At 32.5% G+C, this 20,241-nt stretch overlaps 2 protein-coding genes across 5 annotated transcripts; one reads left to right on the top strand and one right to left on the bottom strand.

Moving 5' to 3' along the window:
- Positions 1-218: 218 nt before the first annotated feature.
- LOC117929514 (probable E3 ubiquitin-protein ligase LUL4) lies at positions 219-8,337 on the bottom strand. Of its 2 annotated transcripts, none has more exons than XM_034849818.1 (4): positions 7,441-8,337; positions 2,293-2,806; positions 1,116-1,215; positions 219-1,007 (listed from the first exon to the last, which is right to left on the bottom strand). In XM_034849818.1, exons 1-4 carry the CDS (start codon positions 8,154-8,156, stop codon positions 997-999), a joined length of 1,341 nt encoding a protein of 446 aa, XP_034705709.1. In that variant the 5' UTR covers positions 8,157-8,337; the 3' UTR covers positions 219-996. The 2 variants fall into 2 exon arrangements, with proteins under 2 accessions (XP_034705709.1, XP_034705710.1); XM_034849819.1 differs by having other exon boundaries at positions 219-980.
- Positions 8,338-12,992: 4,655 nt separating this feature from the next.
- Positions 12,993-19,932, top strand: LOC117931447 (UDP-N-acetylglucosamine transferase subunit ALG13 homolog). 3 transcript variants are annotated; one of them, XM_034852450.1, is made up of 5 exons: positions 13,005-13,084; positions 13,296-13,473; positions 14,764-14,964; positions 17,005-17,104; positions 19,143-19,932. In XM_034852450.1, exons 3-5 carry the CDS (start codon positions 14,785-14,787, stop codon positions 19,397-19,399), a joined length of 537 nt encoding a protein of 178 aa, XP_034708341.1. In that variant the 5' UTR covers positions 13,005-13,084; positions 13,296-13,473; positions 14,764-14,784; the 3' UTR covers positions 19,400-19,932. The 3 variants fall into 3 exon arrangements, with proteins under 3 accessions (XP_034708340.1, XP_034708341.1, XP_034708342.1); XM_034852451.1 differs by having other exon boundaries at positions 13,068-13,084; positions 13,300-13,473; XM_034852449.1 differs by lacking the exon at positions 13,296-13,473 and having other exon boundaries at positions 12,993-13,084.
- The last annotated feature ends 309 nt before the right edge of the window (positions 19,933-20,241 follow it).

Genomic DNA, 20,241 nt, shown 5'->3' with positions numbered 1-20,241 from the left:
GAGAAATCTTAGAGAGGACTAAAATAGAGAGTAGAGTAATTAGCCAAAATGTGTGTCTCATCTGCTAAAGGGGGGTTCGGGCGATGATCCGATCCGGAGTTCGTGATAGTGTTTTTATTTAAAGTGTTTTAAATGAAAATGTTTTTAAATATGTAGTCAGGTTATTAAAAGTGCAAAATAAGATTTAGATCATTGAATGAAATTAAAAGTACAAAACATAAGATTAAACTAGAAAAGAATGAGATCAAGTACAACTAATAGAATCAAGGAATAGAACAATAGAGCAGAATTTGTTACAAAGCAATAAGACCTAAATATACAGGTGGTGTATCCTAATTGGTTGTGCTTTTTGGTATATAATGATTATGTAGTGTGGTCGAGCCTCAAAGAAAAAAACCCAAGAAGATCCAAATCTTCAACAGTAAGGGTGGTGGGGATCTGATCAAAGACCTTGCTTTTGGTCTCTATTCTCTTAACACAGTCTACTTCCAAACTTTCACAGATTCCAAGATGTATACTTTGTCCATCTTATGCTAACTTCTACAGCACATATTCTCTTCCTTTCATCCTATATACATAAGTTTTGTTTTATATGAGAGAGAGGGAGAGAGAGAAGGCTACATAAGCAGATACTGTCAGCTTTATTACAACTCTTCTCCAAGGGTAAAATTCCTTCACTAATACAATGCTGCTCTTTCAACACAACAATTCAACTCTTCCTCTGTAGAATTTGGTATATTCCAAAAGAAATTTTTGTACTTCTTTCTCCTTCATCAAGATATGTAAACTCAACCAATGAAAATGTCATATTTCTTGACTGTAATGAAAAATTAAACACAAGAAAAAAAAAGTTTTACCCCCTATAAACAAGCTCTCACATGCGATCATAGCATCTCCCGCATATGAACTGTGGTTTTGAAGCCATGTGATTGATCCCACCTAAGAGTCTGGTGAAATCTTTTGCAAGGGCAGCAGTCATCCTGCTGAGTTATCGGATTAGGATTGTTCTGGGAACAGAGAGAATATATGTAAGGCAATGAATTGCTTATTTTCCGGACAAAATGCTACATTCATATGGGGAATCACCACGAAAAAAAAGGTGTTTCAATTGTTACCTTTATGGACAATCACTATGAGTTCCTGGATGGGGTGGCGACATACGGGACACTTATTTGACTGAAGCCTTAGCTGCTTTGCACATTCACTGCATAAACACTGAAAATGCAAACCCAGGTTCAACTTGAGAGCAAACAGAGACACATGCACAGCACAAACAATAACAGAACAAAGTATCACCCAAATAGTTCCTACAACCTTTTGGTTAAACATTCCTGAGATATTCTATTTCTGTTATCCCATAGATTTTCCTTCTTGCACTTGATATCATTTCATCACCAATAAATGTTAATCAAATTACCTCATTACACAATCTAAATTTAAACCTGCAGTTGGCAAATGATATCAGTTCTATAGGATACTTTTCCCAGACTACATCATGTTTTGTGTTCTGCTAGATGGAAATTCTTCTTAGAAATTCAAGTTTTGTTTTTCCTTTTTTAACCAAGAGTTCAAGTGGAAATTGTCTCCAGTCTCCACCACATGTTTCCGCTGTAGAGAATACATGTACCACAACAGATATAGCCATTCAAGCGATGTTATATTATGGGCTTTCTTCCAGGAAATGACTTCTGGGTCAAGAGTATTAATCATGACAACACAAGATTTTCTTGAAACATTTGTCACTTGACATAGCAAATATTTCGACCTTGCATAAAATTGTGACTAGTTAGTAGGAATAACAAAATCCAATCAGGTTCATTTAATGCCTAAAAAAGTCTTCCAATAGGAGTCTTTGCATCAGCTAGTATGTGAAAATTCCTACGGTCAGATGTTTTGAACACCACACCAACCCTGTGGATTGAAAGGCCAACTAGACACCTTAATGAAATTTCACCATTTTAAAAAACAAGAACTACAAGTACTTTCCTAAACTTTCATAGAATTACCCAGCTGGTTAAGTGTCAAATCTGATGTACAAACCAAGAGAACTAGGACCAATTGATGAGTCTAACACATAGGTCAGCATTGTTCCTCAATTCCTCATTGAAAATGTAAAGAGTCAACCTAATGTGACAGAACCAACACACATACAATACCACTGACTGATCAAGATCAAACCAAATCATGAGTGAAAACTGGTTTTTAAAACAATCCCTTCAATTAGTTACCTTGGATTTCATCTATGAAAGCAATAAATAAACAGATAGATAGGCTGAAAATTGAAGCTCTCACCACATGACGACAAGGTAGAACAACAGTATCATTTGGCTCTGTCATGCAAATAACACATTCTTTCCCTGTGTCATTGTTGCCAATACCCCTTTCATCAGAATTTTCAATGCCATAGAGCTCACGTAGCTCATAGCGAACTCCATCGACCCACAAGATCTGCTTGATGACTTTCACTTGGAAATGGCCCTCATTATTCTTCTCCAGCACAGCTTGAGTAATCTGTGCACGGGAAGGAGCGATAGGCGGAGGCTGACCAAGCTGCTCATGCATTGGCGGAAGTGATGGCAGACTTGATTCTGCATAGATAACCAGTGGGAACACCTCTTCGTTCTGTGATGGCCTTGATAAGTCATCTAGGGCAAAGAAGCCCAGGTCAATGCCAGTTCCTGAGCGCTGACAGAACTTTTGACCCAACCCATTTTGGAATGGAATTCTAATCGGCATGTATATCTCGGGATATAAAGGAGTGAAGGAACAATTATTTCCTTCCTTGGCAAAGTAAAAAATGGTGATGCTGTATCAAGGAAAAGGGAAAACAAAGAAAAGGAAACCATTAAGTAATATAGCACTAATGAGATGCCAAAATTACTCTCCTGTCTATTCACAAAAAGGTCACAACAAAAAAAAAAAAAAATCAGTATGACCAACATATAAACAAATGAGCAAGTCAAGCATTCAAGTGCACTAGCATGATCAAACCATAAACAAATGAGCTAGTTAAAATCCAGTACTCAAAGTGCACTAAGAGCTTGCTCACCCAACCATAAGAAGGTGGGAGATAAAGAACTAATACCTTAGTCAACATCCAATGATCCCACAGACAAGTAATTAACAACTATCATAATTGTGATTTTTCACAATTCCTTCATAAGATAATTAATAGCATAGCATGAAAGAAAATATCAACTAGCCAATGGAACATATCACCCACCCAAAAGATTTATATTTAGCCAGACAACACAGTAAATTTAGAATCAAAATATCAGACCAAATTTCCCAAAAAAAAAAATGGAGAAAAATTCATACCAGCAGCACCCAATAGAGTACTGGAAAAATCTAAATTCCAACAATTGCTTAACCAATCAGTTTTAAATATTATAAAATTTTCTTGAATTCATAGCCATTATAAAGCAAAGAAAACCAATGAGCTTCTCATCACACTACAGGAAGGTATATTATAAAGACTCTGGAAAGCTAACCTATCTTAATTCAATAGATCCCTTAAAAAACTTACCAAACTCTAGTTCCAAACCTATTGAACCGTTCTTGATTAACATCTATGTTCCAGGAAAAAAAATCTAGAATTTTATCTTGTCTCCTTGAGTTCTCAAATTCTTTAGAACATGGAGAACATTTTAGTCCAGAGGAATGCTTTGAATTTGGATATATAGTTCTTGGAGATACCCATGCTTTTCCCTCCAAGAGAGTCTTCTCATTCTGACACCTTTTTATTGGACTCCTCTCCATTTATTTTCTCCCCTTTTCTTCAATAGATTTTCTTCTCCTATATCTTTTCTCTAATAAATTTTCGTCTTCCTTCAAGTAAGGAATCTCAGCATGATAAGATCTCCATGTTTGCACTCCTTAACACCAGTGGTTTCAACCCTTTCTTCCTATTGTTAGATTCGGTGATTGCAAAGATCTAAGATGACAATATGGGAGGACTTTTGACAAAGAGATCTTCTTTTTTACTCTTCGTACCTTTAGCTTTATGCTCATTTAAGGAGCAGCAAGTAGCAACTTCTACACTTTTTTGTAGTATTTTTTTTTCCAGTGATTCTCTTTTGCATGAAACCTCAGTAATAGTGAAATTATTAATTTGGCTTCCCTCTTGTTCCCCAAACAAGAGATATTAGTCCTTGGATGGGACAGATTCGTTTTCTTCAAAAATCCTTCATTTTTCCTTTTCAAGGACAGCCTGAATCTTTTTTCCTGAAGTAGTTGTCTAAAGCTCCTGCTAAAGTCATAGTTTTCCTGTGGCTATTAGCTTCAGCTGAAGAAACTTTATAAACCTACTAGCCTCAAGAGATTTGTTGCCTATAGGGAGAGTAAGATTTGGCCTAACTTGTTACCAGTGGCAATATTGCCGAATGAATCCATTATGATTCACTAGGACCTAGTCATTAATTTAAGGAAACATCACACACAATCATTTAGGTTTAGTAAATTATGAGTTACTTTTCTTGCTTCACCCTACAAATAACATTGACAGAATCGCTGTCTACCATCAACAACTGCTGACCAGATGATGAAACTCTAGTCATTACTTTAAGGAAACATCACACAATCATTTCGGTTTGCTAGATACTGAATTACTATGACCATTTCACTGAACAACTAACATCAGCAGAGTTACCTTCGACAATCAACAATTGCTGAAGTGAGAAACACAAATGAAGAATCAATAAACAACAATTCTATTGCTGTCTCTCAATTAATTCCTTCTAAAGACATAAAGATGAAATCAAAACAACATCATTTGCATTTCCAAAGTGCAAAAGTTTTCTATATCTACTAGAACAGGATTTCCATTTTTTTAGGGTATCAGAAGAACTTCCAACAACTTCCATGAGCAGTTGAGTTAAAAGGCATTTAAACTTCATGAAATCAATGATATTGGAAGGCAAAGGTTCAGATATTATTTCTACCTAGAATTGTGCACTGGGCATCATTCTAACCGCACTGCTACTACTTAATAAATATAGTCTAATTCAGCAACACAAGTAATTTCTTCAAAGCCTCATTGGGGAAAGCAGAATGATTGGAGGATGTTTGATCAATTGTTATCACTTCTAAAGTGTAAGCACCCATGAACAAAATTTTTCAACAGAAGATATGATCCCTAGGTGGAACACCAAGAACTCTGACCAACTTAGAAATCCAACTCCAATCAGAGAAAAGTTGTAATATGAGTTTTCTGAATTGGTGGTTTTTATAAGAATCAAAAGTTTCATTGATAAACAAAAGCATACAAGAATGGATGAATTATAGTTCAAGTCAGATTAACCTGAATAATTAAAAAAATGGGAGAAAAAGGAAATAAAACAAAAGCAATACCCTGGAAGAACCAAGAATGTGTTAGGATGTGTTTGGTTCACCAGCATCTAAACTTGGGAATGGAAATCATATTGTCCAAAATAAATTCCTGGAATGTAATAAATATAATATTTCTCTTGTAACATTTGGTTAAAATTAGGTATTTGAAATTCCTGCCAAATTTAGTTTCTACTATTGAATTTAGTAACCTTGGAAACTATCCAAGGATTAATGTAAATTTACATAACTACTTTTTTAAGTAAGATTTATAAAAATTGGATCTATAAATAAAGAAAGAAATAAAAATTTCCTAAGGATGGTAATAACAAAATACTACTTTCAACATGAGTATGAGATTTTTCCAAATTTGAAGGGATCTAATGTCCTGGGAAATTAAAACTTTCTAAGTTATGTCTACTCAAACATTATAATTTTATACTCGGAAATAAGACATCCATCTCCTAATTAAGATATCTATAAACCATATTAAGGTGTTTTTGGTTCGCCAACATCTAAACTCGGTAATGAAAATCATAGTTTCTAACATTTGATTGAAGTTGAGAATTTCAAATTCCCCTAAAATTTTATTTCTATTATAGAAATTGTAATCTTGGTAATTTACCTTCATTTTATCTTCATTTCCTAAGGATGGGGAAAAAACAACCAAGTTCACCATGGGAATAAGATTTTCTCAAATATGAGGGGAGCACATAGTCAAGAAAACTAAAACTTCCCATGTTATGTGATTCAGCTTCAAGGCCCTCCCATACCCTAAGAAACTCATGAGAGAACAATAGTTGAATCCCTTTCGACATGAATATTAGTGCTGCCTAAAGATGTCTCCTCTATTAACCATTCTAATGGAGCAAAGGTATTAGCCTCAATGGCTAACCCAGGACTAGCTACCTTGGAAAAGCTTTAACTACATTGCCCAAAATGATCTCTAGAAACACCCCAATCCCAACTACCCAAGCCTCCCAATCAACATCTGGGTTATTTTCCTCCTGGAGCTCTTGCCAAGACCTTTAAAGTCTATACTCATCATATAATCTACTCCAGGTGGAACCCAAGAAAAACACACACCAACCAAAATGACCTGTATTATAATAGCATGACAGCAAGGCAATGAAAAACAATGTAATATGTTGTCCACCACTGCCTGGGCAATGGATGCAGTGCTCGAGACAGTGTTTTAAAAGATATCTTGATTGGTAACAAGTCATTAGTATTAACCCCTTTTATTAGGCAGCATCTCAGCAAATTGACTTGTTGAAAGTTTTAAACAAAACTAGCTTGAGGGAAAAGGGCTAGAAAAAATAAATAAATAAATAGAACTTGAGGAGAACAAGTTGGAGAAAACCAGGGAAGTGACTCTCTCTTTCTAAAGATGGTTCAGAGAAAGTGTGAGACTTTCAGGACATGACTCTCTCTTTCTAAGGATTGTTCAGAGAAAGTGTGAGACTTTTGGATCATCAATCTCCTGGTAGGGTAACTTTTAACAAAAATGAAATTTCCATGAAGGGGATGAAGGGGAATGATCAATCACAATAGAAATAGATAATATGTAGCCCTTCAAATGAGATATTTTCATTGATCATCTGATTGAGTCTTTGTTGTTGATTCTAGATATTTAACCCCCTAAACTAAAGCCTAGGATTCGTTGTCACTTAGCAATTCAAATTAAAAAATCACACTAAGAAACACGAATTAACAGTACCGATTGATGAATCCATACAACTAAGAATGCAAAATAAAGGCCAAAATATCAAGAAAGAAAAAGCATAAATAATAAATAAATAAATAAATAGAAGCCAAAAATACAAACTTGTGGGGCTACCACCAACCATAGCAGCAAAAGTAAAAGAAAGTTTAAACAACAGAATGTTTGGTTATTGAGAAATTGTATCAAAAGAAAATCAAAATTAGAAAGACAACAAGGGTAAACAACAGCCAAACAGCTATTAAAGTAAAAGCCCACGTATATACTACCAAGCAAAGCATAAAGGCCAACAGAAAACTTAGATAACAGTCAGTTTGGCAGCCTAGAAAATGTATCAACAATACATCAAAATCAAAAAGCAAAATGCAATTAAAAATAAAAAGCCCATATACCTGCCGTCGACCAGAGCATCAAAAGTGAAAGAAACCAAATGGGAGTCCAAATTCTTCTCATCCCAATCAACCCTTATAGTATCCTTATGAACATTCACATCATTCTTGATCTTCCTGGCACTCATGTGATCCACGTATGGCGGTGGCGATGGCGACGGCGGCAGCGGCGGCGGTGTCGGGACATACCCGCCCCACCCGGAATAACCACGATTAAAATTGGCCGGAAATTGAGAGAAACCGAATCCATCCATCGTCATGGGCGAACCATAATTCGAAGAAAGCTGCGCTGGAGCCGAAGGAGAAGGCAAACCCGCATAAGGCCCTTGTGTAGTCGATGGGAAAGGCGCATTCGCCGCAAAAACAAACGACGGCTGAGACGATGGACGCGGTGGTGGAGGAGTTGATGATGGCGATGGAAGAAACGGTGGCGGCGTTGGCGGCGACGGCGGGGGAAGGGAAGGCGGAGTAGGTGGTGATGGCGGTGGAAGAGAAGCTGACGGAGTTGATGGCGATGGTGATGGAAGACAAGGTGACGGAGTTGGTTGCGATGTTGACGGAAGACAAGGTGGCGGAGTTGGCTGCAGAGGTGGGGTTTCAAGAGAAGAAGAAGACGCAGCAGCAATTGGCTGCTGCAGCCGTTCCTGTGGCTGTGCTTGGTGTCGGTTGTGGCGGCGATGGTGGCGATGCCTTCTGAATTTACTCAATGAAATACCCATAATTCTTCCTCTGATTTCGAGAAATCTAGATAGAAAATTGCAGAGAAAATCCAGAAAGAGAGAATCTGGAGACAGAATTGAATTGAAGGCGCCTGCAAAAGATGAAATTGAAGGAGAAATGGGAATTCAATTTGTAGAGCATCTCAGAGTAGCAGAGCCTTGACCAACTCTCCATATGGGTTTTCTCTATTCCACCGTTGAATTGCCTTTTCAAAATCTTATTTATATACTTCTGTCTGAAGGAACCACTTCTTCATTTTTCTCATAAAAAAATAAAAAAATAAAAAATTGTATTTCATTCTTAAAAATTTAAAAAAAAAAAATCTAAACCTTAGCAAAAATGATGATAAATTTTATTAATTGATAGTTTTTTTTGGTTTATTTCATAACGGTATTTTAACGGTACTATTGTTATTTTTAACGTTTAAATGTAACTGATATAACAGTGTTTATCTTTTATCCTATAACCATCTTTAACGTCTAGGAATATAATAATAATTCATGTCTTTTTTTATTTTTGTCTTAATTAATACTTAAATCTTGATAATCTTGATAATCTTTTTAAATTTGGGTTATTTATATTTACTGTCTTTTGTTGTTATGTTTTTTTACCGTTAATTGCATATTTTTCATCCCATTTTGTATATAAATAGACAAGCAATTTAAATTTAAATTTTGTATAAAAAAAAATATTAATTATACAATTATTTTTTACCACCCTGTCATAGATAATTATTGGGTTGCTAAAAAAACTATATGTCTCATTAAAATATAGCATGATATTATATAAACGTGTTTAATTTATATTTTTTAAATATAATGTCAATTGTGATATTAAAGTATTGGATTGTGAAGTGTGAATTAGTTTTATTGCGTATCAAAAATACACAAAAAAAAGTGTTTTCATGGAGATTTTTTTTTTTTTTTATATATGATGATTAACAAATTTGTTCTTATTATATATTTTAACATTTTTGTTTTAGGATTTTGTTTTTTTCAAATAGTGTAGTCAGTTTTTTGAGAGTTTAACCATTGTACTATTTATTTTCCTTTAATTAGTGGATTGTTGAGTGTTAGTGCACTCTTTTACATACGGATCACATTGATCACCAAATCATATTAAAAATCTTATGTTCTTCTTTATTTTCACTCAATATATATTCATAATTTAGTTAATATAAAGAGAAATAGGATGATACTTGTAAAAATGGTCTTTATTTTTATAGAGACTTAGAATTTTTTTATTATTATTATGTGATTTTTTTTTAGTTTTAAAAAGTCATGAAAATTGATTAAAAGATATATATATATATATATGGGAAATGGACTATTTTCTTTTTGGGATTTTATAACTCCTACTTGAATTGAAAGTCTCATTCAATTTATCATATACTTTGTTTGAAGAAAATATTAAAGAAAAAAATACTAATTTATTTTTATTTTTCAAAAAAGTACTCAAAAATAAAAAATGTTTATATATTTTTATTTTTTTAATTTTTACATGAAAAAAATTAAAATAAGTTAAATGAGTTTAAAAAAACCCCATAAAAATGATTTATTAAATTTAAATTTATTTTTTATTTTTTTCATCTTTTCTTTTTTTTTTTTTTACTTTTTTTTTTCTTGACATTTTCCAAAACCTATCCTATCATCCCGCATGATTTTATTGTCTCATATGCTATTTTATTTGTGAAAAAAAAATCAACTTTAATAATTATTAGCTATTTTGGCTTTAAAAATGGATGAGAAAAAAATACAAAGGAGGGGTGTAAGTTAAGGGGAAGGAAGCATCCTCCTTCAAATTGAGTTGTGAATCATCATCATCCACTAAAATGAAAATCATCTTGGATGTTTATGGGTCCCATTTAATATTCAATTTTTAAGAAAAAAACCAATTTGAATAATTATTATAGTCTTAAAATTCTTGAAAATTTTTAAGATTATTATTATTATTATTATTTTATATTTTTTGTCTTTCTTAATTTATAAGAAAAGGCAAAAAATTTCCCTCTAGTGGATGGGGAATCACAGTCCACTCATATGATAATCACCCCAATTAAGGGTGAGGAAGAATCCCCTTCAATTGGGTTGTCAATTCTCTTTTGTTATGGATATCACTTGATATTTCTTGTTCAAAAAAAAAAAAAACCAATTTTAATAATTATTGGAATTGATTTTAGACCCTCATTACAACTAATATGCTTGTTAAAATAAATTAAAAGTGATTTTGAGATAATTTGATCCATTTTTTAAATAGTCTTGACAAGTAGATAGAGGTAGTTTTTTTTTTTTTTTAAATAATAATAATAATTTTTCAATATTTAGGGATTTTTATTTTTAATTATTTGTTATGCCTTCAAATATATGGGCTTATTTGGACATATTTTCTTAAACTTGTTTTTAAATATTGTTTTTAAGTTAAAGAATAAAAAATAGTTTTTAAAAATAAGTTTTAGAAAATATGATCAATCATATCCATGTTTAAAAAAAAAAAAAAAAAAAAAAAACCTGGTGAAAACAATTCCTTCTTATTTTCTAAAAATTGTTATGTATTTCACTTTATTTTTAAAAATTGTTTTTAGAGAATAACAATCAAATAGTATTAGAAAACTTTAAAAACAATTTTCTGTTTTTAAAAATAAAATAAAAAATTTGTTTTTAAATCACATTATTACACCGAACTCTAAAGTTTTCACAAGTATTTTTATTTATTTTTTCTTATTTTTTATTTCAATTGACTTCATGTAAATTTATTTATAGTAACAAAAGTTTTTATTTTAATTGTTTATTTTCAATTGGATGATTGGATGAAATATAAATCATTAAATCTCAACAGTCATTGTACACAACCAATTATTTAATTAACATTCAATATTATAAACCAATTAAAGATATGATAATATTATTTTCATTTATTATTACTTTAGATAATTGGGTATTGTTGGATTTTTTTTTTTTTTAAATAAAAATTAATAGTAGCACCTTAGAGACTTATATTGAAAGGACAATTTTTATAAATTATTTAAAAAAAAAAGGAGCTAATATAATAAATGAAATGAAAATAATTTCAATTTTAATGGTTATTAATTTATTTATTTTTATTGAATGCTAAACTTGGAATAGTCTTTTATGTTGTAATAGTCTCACTCTGACTATTACAACATGAAGTTTTTGTTAGAATTAGGTATTTATTAATCTAAGGGATTGTAGAAGGGGATGAATGGAGTTTTGCCAATTAAATAATTTAGAATGTAAGTTAGAATTATTTGCATAATACAACAAATACAATGGTTGATTGTAGTAGACAAAAACCTAGATTTGTACCCTTTGCCACTCTTTATAAAAAAAATTATTTCCAATTAGTTGATCTTGTGTATCAATTGGTCAATCGTTTGATTAAACATAAAATATTCAAGATTCAAAAACTCTTTTTAAAGATATAACATGTGTAAAAAAAAAAAAAAGCATGAGTTGTTATCCTTAAATAATCAATTTCATTTTTTTATAAAAAAAATATTTTAAAAAAATGCAAAAAGTTGAGCTCTATAGTTTTGAAATTTTTGCATCATTAGAAAACATTTTAAATCATGAGTAGTACTAAAATGTGGTTTTCATTTAGAAAACTTTATCATCGAAGTTATAAAATAATAGAGTTGATTTAGACACTTGGATGATTTTAGGTGTTTAAATAAAAATATAATGTACTATAATATAACACAACAATAATATTTAAAAGATATCGTAGAAAAGTTAACTTCAAATACCTATTTTTGAAATAGGAATGATAACGACGTTTTTTTTGGTACTTATTACTAATGGGACAAGTTTGAAATTTAAATAAACGAGTTAGAGACAAGTGTGAAGCTTTTTTTTTAAATTTAGGACGAGTTCGCATATTACATTGTCTCACCTCATCCTATCCCCATTTCATGTAAAATTAATTTAATTTAATTTTCTTATTTTTAATATATAATATTATTAATAGTAAAAATACTTTTCAATAATATAAGTTATAAACAATTATAATATTTTAATTATTTATAAAATATATTTATTTGAATGTCGTTAAAAAATTTTAAAAAATGTTTTTTTAAAAGAAAATTAAAAAATTCTCAAAATAAATAAATGGGCAAGGTAAGACAAATAAGAGAAATTCACATACCTGACCCACTTCATCCCACCCATTCAATTTTTTTAATAAGACGAGAATTATTTTAAATATATAAGACAAGATTGAGATGAGGTTGATCCATCCCAAACCCAATCTTCCATCTCCATATTTATGATATCTGTCCAACTTGACATATTTTATTGACTTTCTCTTTGAAAATTATTTTTTATTAACATTCTTAAAAATTAAAATATTAAATTTATAATCAAAATCAAATTTACCAAACCTGATATAATAATTTTATTTTCTCATGAACCAAATATGAGTTAGTACTTAAGTTTTATTTCAATTGAGGAGAATTTGATCTCACCCATATGTTTCAATTGCAAAAATTTTAAAAATTAAAAATAGAATTATCGGAAATTTATTTTCTCAAGACAAAAAAACCTTTCACTTTTTTAAAAGTAAATTACTAAATTCTTTTAATTTTGTGAAACATTTCTCTAAATATTTAAAAATGTTTTTCTTAAATAACTTTCACAATTTATTTTTATTTTTTATTTTTATTTTTATGGCCAATTGCAACACTATCACACGTTAATATTATTATTTTTTTTTTGTATTAATGTTGATTATTTGAATTTGATAACAAAGAGAAAAGCAAAAAAATATACGATTTGACTTCAATCTAAACCAAATTAATAGAACAAAATCACACTGAATCAATGTTAAATTGGGTTGAAGTGAAGAACTTGAGTGGCAGTTGCCAATTGGTCCGCAGAACCCTTACCCAGATTCTCTTTCAACCCACCATCAGGTAAGCCGGTCTTCATCTCCAACTCCTCCTCTTGGTTTGTTTATTGGAAACTTTTGTTTGGTTGCAGAGATAATTTTTTCTCGGAAAATGGTAAAAATGTTTTGCCCCCGCTTCCCATGTTGAAGCTAATTCGGGTTAAAAATTAACAAATAGATGTTTTTTCTTGGCAAAATTTGACCGTTGAAATAGGCTGTTTTGTTTTTGGATCAAGGCAGTTCCGCCGGTGATATCAGCCGGATAATTCACGCTGTTGGCAAAGTGGTTGTGTAGATTGGGTCGGGAGGACTTGTTCCTGGGAGGTGGTTGAGATGGGTACTGAGAAAGTGCCTGATTCTGGATTGGAACAGCTTGGTTCATCAAAATTTCATTAATTGGGGTGATTTTTGGAGGTGGGTTGAGTGAGGAGGTTGGGGAAATTGATAAAGTCTGTGAGATGCATTGTATTGTTTCAGGTTGTGGATGATGCCAAAGTGCCCTGAGAATTGGGGAAGAAGATGGGAAAATTTTGGTGGCTTATGATATTATGTTTCAGGGAAAACTGTTTTGTTTGCTTTGGGGTTGTTTGTTTTTACTTATGAAATTGAATATCCGCTTACATTGGGCTGAAGCTTAGTGCTTGTTATTTTTGAGATTCTAAGAAATGTCAAAAAGCTTAGCATTTGAGCCCATAGATTTCCTGATACATTCTTAAAAAATACGTTTGTTTTCCTCTGTCTTTGTTACCGGGATGGTTTTATCCAAATTTTATATATATGGCGCTCTTAGGAGAAAATACATGATTTGAGATTATTGCTATTTATGCTTTTTGAAGGATTAATGTGTGATGTATAATTTTTTTCCCTTTATTTCCTGTTCTGTGCTTACCAAACAATGTATATATTAGCAAGGGAGAGTTAGTGTTGTAAAATTTGTTCCATGCTTTTGAAAAATTTGGGAATGGGAAAAGAAGACTTGTTTCTTGTTTGTAAGAACGGAAAAAAATGGGTGTGTTTCCAATTGCTACCTCATCTATGAATTTTAAATTGTGTATATATTCATGAGGAGTGTTAAATCCTTTTTTTTTTCAAAGATGTATTAGTTATTCATGCTAAGAAAGCCAGGGATGCAAGAATTAGGACTTGTTTGGTAATTATTTTTGAAAATAATTATGAAAAAACAGTATGTAAGAACAGTTTTGAAAAACTGTTCTATGATGTTTTATAGAAAAGATGTTTGTTGAGAACCTGAAATGTTTTTAACTTGTTTTTAAATATGTTTTTAAAATAATTTTTATATGTAGTACTTTATATTTAATCATTCTCCATATTTGTATAATCATTTTATAAAACAACTCCTAGAAAACAAGTAAAAAATGTTCTTTGAAAACATCATATTTTCTATTTTTAAGAACCGAAAACTGTTTTTTGTTTTTTGGTTGCCAAATGCTTGTTTTCCCATTTTTTTGTTTTGAAGAACAAAAATTATTTTCGAAAATAGTTACCAAACATGACTAGCGTTTGAAATTCTTTTTATTTATTTATTATTTTTTATCATTGGTTTATTGAATTACTTTCTCTGTAGTAATTTGTGTGGTTTCTGATATTGGTTCTTTTTGATCTATGTCATTCATCTCCTTTGTTATATGTTTGATTCCTTAGATTTGCTTTATCTTATTAGACATCTGATGTTGCTTCTAATAGCTGTAAGCATACACAAAATAAATGGGAGATACAGATGATTATATAAAGCCAGTGAGGACTGTTTTTGTGACTGTGGGAACCACTTGTTTTGATGCTCTTGTTAAAGCAGTAGACACTCATGAATTTAAAAGAGAGTTGTTTGCAAGAGGATATAACCACCTTCTCATTCAAATGGGCCGTGGATCCTACATCCCCACAAAGGTATTTTGGACTTTGGTTTCATTGCTCTTTCTTTTTTGTTTTATGATTCATTTGTTTCATTCTTATTAACTATAAAGTAATGATTCCAAATGGAGAAAAGGTAAAATTAAAAATTGTGGTGTGAAGTTGCTTGATTTTGGTGCTTTAAACGTGAACTCAAATGAATTGTAATGTTAGGCATGTCTGAAAGGTTATTTCTGGTTTTAGGTTCGGCTAGCTGGTTAATGAAGATGTTTAAAAATTGTAGAATAAACTGAGAAACTGACTTGTTTTAAAAAAGAAAAATAAACTGAGAAACTGACATAGGAGAAGTATGTTTTTTGAGTTTTATGAAGAAATCATGCTAGGAATATCGACCTGGAGGTTATTAATGACTCCTACATTAGAAAAGCTACCTGAGTAACCACTTGGATATGCAAGTAATTGTCAAAGTACGAAATTTCATTATTATTTACAAACTCTAGGAGGATGGTATCCCTGCACCATGGGCATTATGTTTAGAACTCAAACTTGAAATTCGATAGATTCAGCAATGGTATTAAGTGATTACTGAACTTGTGCTTGGCAATGAAATTCAGAGCTTTGGCTAAATGATCTTGGAAACAACTTAACGGCTACCGGCTGGGTGTAAGTTTTTCAAAGTTATTAGTTGGGCTTGTATGTTCTTGCTAAATGTATGTTCTTGCCGTGCTTGTCTCGTAACTTGGGCTTTCAAACTTATTAATTGTCTAAGGTCTTCTTTGACTACTATTTTCTTTGCATTTAATGATAATGATAATGATAATAATGATGATAATGATAATGATAATAATAATAATAATAATAATAATAATAATGATAATGATAATAATGATCATCATAATAATAATGATAATAATAATCATGATAATAATAATAATAATAATAGAAAAATGTGGAGCATCATCATCATAATAATAATAATGAATTATTTCAGCTAGCTAAGATGGATTGGATTCCCCCGAGAAGCATTTCCGACATGATGTTCATCAATTATAAAGGTTTTGGCATTTCCAAGAGAGGGGTAGTTTTGTGGCAAAATGCGTGCATTGCTTTAATTTGGGTTGTGTGGTGGGAAAGAAATGCTAGGATATTTGAGGATAAAGCTAGGAATTCAGAGAATCTATGGGATTCCATTCACTTCCTTGCTTCTCTTTGGGCTTTTTGTTCCGTGATTTTTAAGGGCATTCCCCTTAACGTGTTACAACTAGATTGGCTAGCAGTGTGAAGCTCCAATGGGATGGTCTAGCCAAGAGAGCTTGTTCGTAGTTTTCACTTTGTAGCGTCTTGTTCTTTTATTGTTGTTGTTTAGTTTTATCTTTGGTGAGAGGATTCCTCATCCTTCTTTTGTACTTCTTTTTTCTATCAATATATCTATTTATTGTTTCCTATCAAAATAATAATAATAATAATGAAGAAAAATTTGGAGCACTTAAAGAACATTATCATAATAATAATAATAATAATCACCATCATCATCATAATAATAATAATAATAATAATAATAAACGTTGCCCTAAGAAGAAAAAATGTGGAGCAATTAAAGAAGAAGAAGAAGAAGAATGTGGCTTCTAGCTTGCTTAACCTTAACCTTAAAGAGAAATGAAAAGGTTACCCCAAAAATTTCCGTTTTTCTTCTCTTGCAATTAAACAAGTGATGTGGGGCCTAGAAGGAGCCAACTTAGCTTCTTTAACTTTTTTGAGATGTTGATTCTTTTGGTTGTTTGCATGTACCTTTGATTATCCAAGCTTTGTTTTGGTTTGAATAGAACCCTGATCTTTCCAATGCCATGAGCTTTCAAACCTGTGGCCTCATCAATATGGTTGGTGAATGAGGTGATCTCTGATTGTTATGGAATATCTAGTTGTTGTTTGGCATTAAAAGATAGGAGTGACATTTATTTCAACTGATTGGTCTCAGTTAAATCAAGATATTTATGACAGGAGAACTCAAGCATTTGTTTTGAAAGCTCCCCCTCCCTTGCTAAAATCAATATTCTCACCAATTTCTTTACAATGCAGTCTACAGGAGAAGATGGGTCACTAGTTGTAGACTTTTTCACTTTTTCGTCAAGCATTGCAGACAATCTGAGATCAGCATCTCTTGTGATCAGTCATGCTGGTAATACTCTTCTTTTGTGATTAGTCACAAAATCTGAGATTGGCATCTGTTGTGTTTTTCTTTGCCTGTTGTTGGATAATATTGCTATTTGCTTTGTTATACTACTGCCATGTTTTGTTAGTGCTCAGCAATTTGATTATCTAAGCAATTAAGCTCCATTTGGACAATACTTTAACCAAACAACATGAATCCTGAATATGATGCTACCAATTATTGTACTAATCCACATGTCTGCCTTCCATTAACCATATTAGTTCAAGTAATGGGAACTCCCATATTTATCTAACACCCTTTGCTAGTATTAAAAAGAAAAACAGGAGTAGCATGTGGGAAAAGTGTGTTAATTGTTGCCCTGGAATTTGAAGTGGACTGTGGATATCCATATCCTATTATACATCTCATTTTGATTAAGGAAAAGAAACATAGTGCTTGCTTATGTTTTCTATATAATTCTTTGAAGAATTTGTTAGGTCAAATTTTTGGGCTAAAAGATCAACTCTGTGGAACTAATTCAGCATGTGAACATGTTTTGCAAGAAACTGAAACTAGGATATAATCCTTTAGGGAACTCAAGGAGGTACATTTCCATGAGAATGCGTCCACCCTCTTTGAAAATGTTTTACGTTGGAATGCATGGAAAAATTCATTCAACTCGTTCAACTCCCAGTCTTATAATCATAGTTGACCTTATTTTTTGGTAGATCTTCATCACTGAGCTCTGTTATTTGAACCTTTGAGTTAAATGAGAGCCACAGGGATGGCTTACGCTTAAGTCCATATTTCAGTTTATCAACCTTTCTATCCTTTAAAGAACTAATTGCCACATAAATATATGATTTTTCTAGTTCTTTCTTTACTTTATTCCTTTAATCCTTTCCATTTTTGTATTTATTAAAAATGAATCTGAACTTCTTTCACACAAAAAGAAAATTTTATCAGATTGGTTGTTTCAGCCTGCCATTGTTAAATTATAATTTGTTTTGATACTTGCTAAGTAGGCTCAAGCATTGTTGCATGATTCTCCAACATAAAGGGATCAGTTTGAGTCAACTCAACCAGTACATAAGATCAACAAACCCTTTCTTTTGCTTGAAAAACTGAATTTGTTACTATGATCTCTAGTAAGTTTTGTTGTCCCTGCATCTCAACTCCATCCCTTCTCAATCCACTAAATTGTCCTGGTTCCTTGTAGCTGCTAGATCGTGAATTTTTTTCCACATCAATCATTGCCTGTAGTTGCTAATTGACTGCTCCATAGCAATTGATCCTGTCATGTCTGTCAGTTATGCATCATAACATTCTCTGAAAATTTCTTGGTACAGAGGTGGAAAAAATGGTTGAGTTAAACCCTTGAGGCCTGACTCAAGTGGTAAAGGAATGGGGAGGGTTTGTGGGAGGTTCTAGTTTCAAGTCCCAATGGGGCAAAACTTTATCTACCAAAAAAATAAAAAATAAAAATAAAAATAAAAATGGTTGAGTTTAAATCTTGAATAAATGGAGTCTGGTTCTTCACTCCTTCGAACCCCAAAACCCCTCAAATAGATGCCGGAGTCTGTCATGCTTCCATCATGAGATAAAATACATATTATATACTAGCCCTATGCAATTTGTAAATGCACCCTTTCAACTCAAGCTTTCTCAATCACAATTTGCATTCTAGCTTTGTTGGCAAATTGTAATGCACTCCTGCAATCGGTTTCAGTTTTTAAAACCAGGGTAGGCAACAATCAACCGACCACCTTAAGCTGCTCAGGGTTATTAGAGTTATGTGATGGGGTGAGTAGCCAGCTAATGGGGTAGGTAGGAGTGGAAAACCAGACCACCCCCTACTTTTTCTTGTTTAATGAGAAAAAATAACAAGTTGATTCAAATTTTCTAAGCTTGATGTTCATTGAACTGGATGCTATAAGATAATATAACTGCTTCTATTAATTTGGATCAACTGTTCATGCAGCCAAAAATGGAGAAAAAGTAGGTGGAAGAACTTAATATTGAAAGATGGAAAGAGATTGCATAACTGGTTTTGATTGTCATGCAGGGTCTGGGAGCATATTTGAGACATTGCGTTTGAGAAAACCTTTGATTGTGGTGGTGAATGAGGATTTGATGGACAATCATCAGAGTGAGCTAGCAGAAGAACTAGCAGAGCGGAAGCATTTATTCTGTGCTCGCCCTCAAACACTCTACCAAACTATTGCAACTATGAACTTGGAATCTCTCCTTCCATACCATCCAGGTGATGCTGCACCAGTTGCTAAGCTTATAAACAGGTTTCTAGGTTTCCCAGATGATTAATGGACTGTGAGATCTGAGAGAGCATTGATTTAAAGCATTTGGACCTCAGAAATTTAAAAGATCCACCACAATTTACATAGCATTTTTGTACAAAAGAGTGCTTATCATCATCTGTATAAACTCCTTAAAAAGCAAGGGGCTGTTCAAAAAAATGGAAACCCTGGTGACCGGGGAAATGTAAGCATCAAAATTATTTCAGTACATTAAATCCTAATATTGGTTCCATGCTATCAATTGAAGTACTGAATCTCATTATTTTTCAATGTTGTACCTTCAAAGGTCCTGGAGATTGTAACAGTGCCAGTCAATCACCATGGCCTATCCAGTATCCACTGTGGCCTTCATCTGGGATTAAAAGGAACAGTGCAGAACAAGAAAGTTACTGACTAGATGTGCTTGGGCATTGTTGTGGTCCAGGTTAAGCTTCATTATTCTCTTGTTCGAGCTGGTTTCCCAGATGGGCAAATTGTAAACTTGTGTGACATTTGGGTTTTGCTCATCTGTGTTCATGAATGATCCTAATTACTAGATTGTGGAATGTGTTTGTTATTGTGATTTGTGACCTACGGTGCAGATAGTTGATAGTAGCTTCTGATGGTTGCCCATGACCTTTTTGATCCTACAAACAGAGCTGGTTTGTAGTTGGGTTGGAGCCTTGGTAACCAACCCAAAGTCGACATTATTGGGCCGGGTTCCTGAGCTCCAAGACCCAAATTTTCGCTTCGACTCAAAAGTCAAAACCATACAAAAGTGGGCATTTAACATACACAGTCTCGGTATGTCTCATGCATGTGACTGAGAGGGGACTGGCACATGAGACTACAATGTCTCTCCATTTGATC

Source organism: Vitis riparia, chromosome 14 (genome assembly GCF_004353265.1).
Source record: "Vitis riparia cultivar Riparia Gloire de Montpellier isolate 1030 chromosome 14, EGFV_Vit.rip_1.0, whole genome shotgun sequence".
In the NCBI taxonomy this organism is placed as follows: domain Eukaryota; kingdom Viridiplantae; phylum Streptophyta; class Magnoliopsida; order Vitales; family Vitaceae; genus Vitis; species Vitis riparia.
This window is presented reverse-complemented; position numbering and strand designations above follow the sequence as displayed.

Bases quoted from the DNA above. Each gene is read 5' to 3' on its own strand.
- LOC117929514 (XM_034849818.1), bottom strand. From the start codon at position 8,156: ATGGGTATTTCATTGAGTAAATTCAGAAGGCATCGCCACCATCGCCGC. The intron at 2,807-7,440 runs GTATATGGGCTT...TCCTTGATACAG, and splicing joins GATGCTCTGGTCGACGGCAG to CATCACCATTTTTTACTTTG. The intron at 1,216-2,292 runs GTGAGAGCTTCA...TTGCATTTTCAG, and splicing joins TTCTACCTTGTCGTCATGTG to TGTTTATGCAGTGAATGTGC.
- LOC117931447 (XM_034852449.1), top strand. From the start codon at position 14,785: ATGGGAGATACAGATGATTATATAAAGCCAGTGAGGACTGTTTTTGTG. The intron at 14,965-17,004 runs GTATTTTGGACT...TTTACAATGCAG, and splicing joins GATCCTACATCCCCACAAAG to TCTACAGGAGAAGATGGGTC. The intron at 17,105-19,142 runs GTAATACTCTTC...ATTGTCATGCAG, and splicing joins TCTTGTGATCAGTCATGCTG to GGTCTGGGAGCATATTTGAG.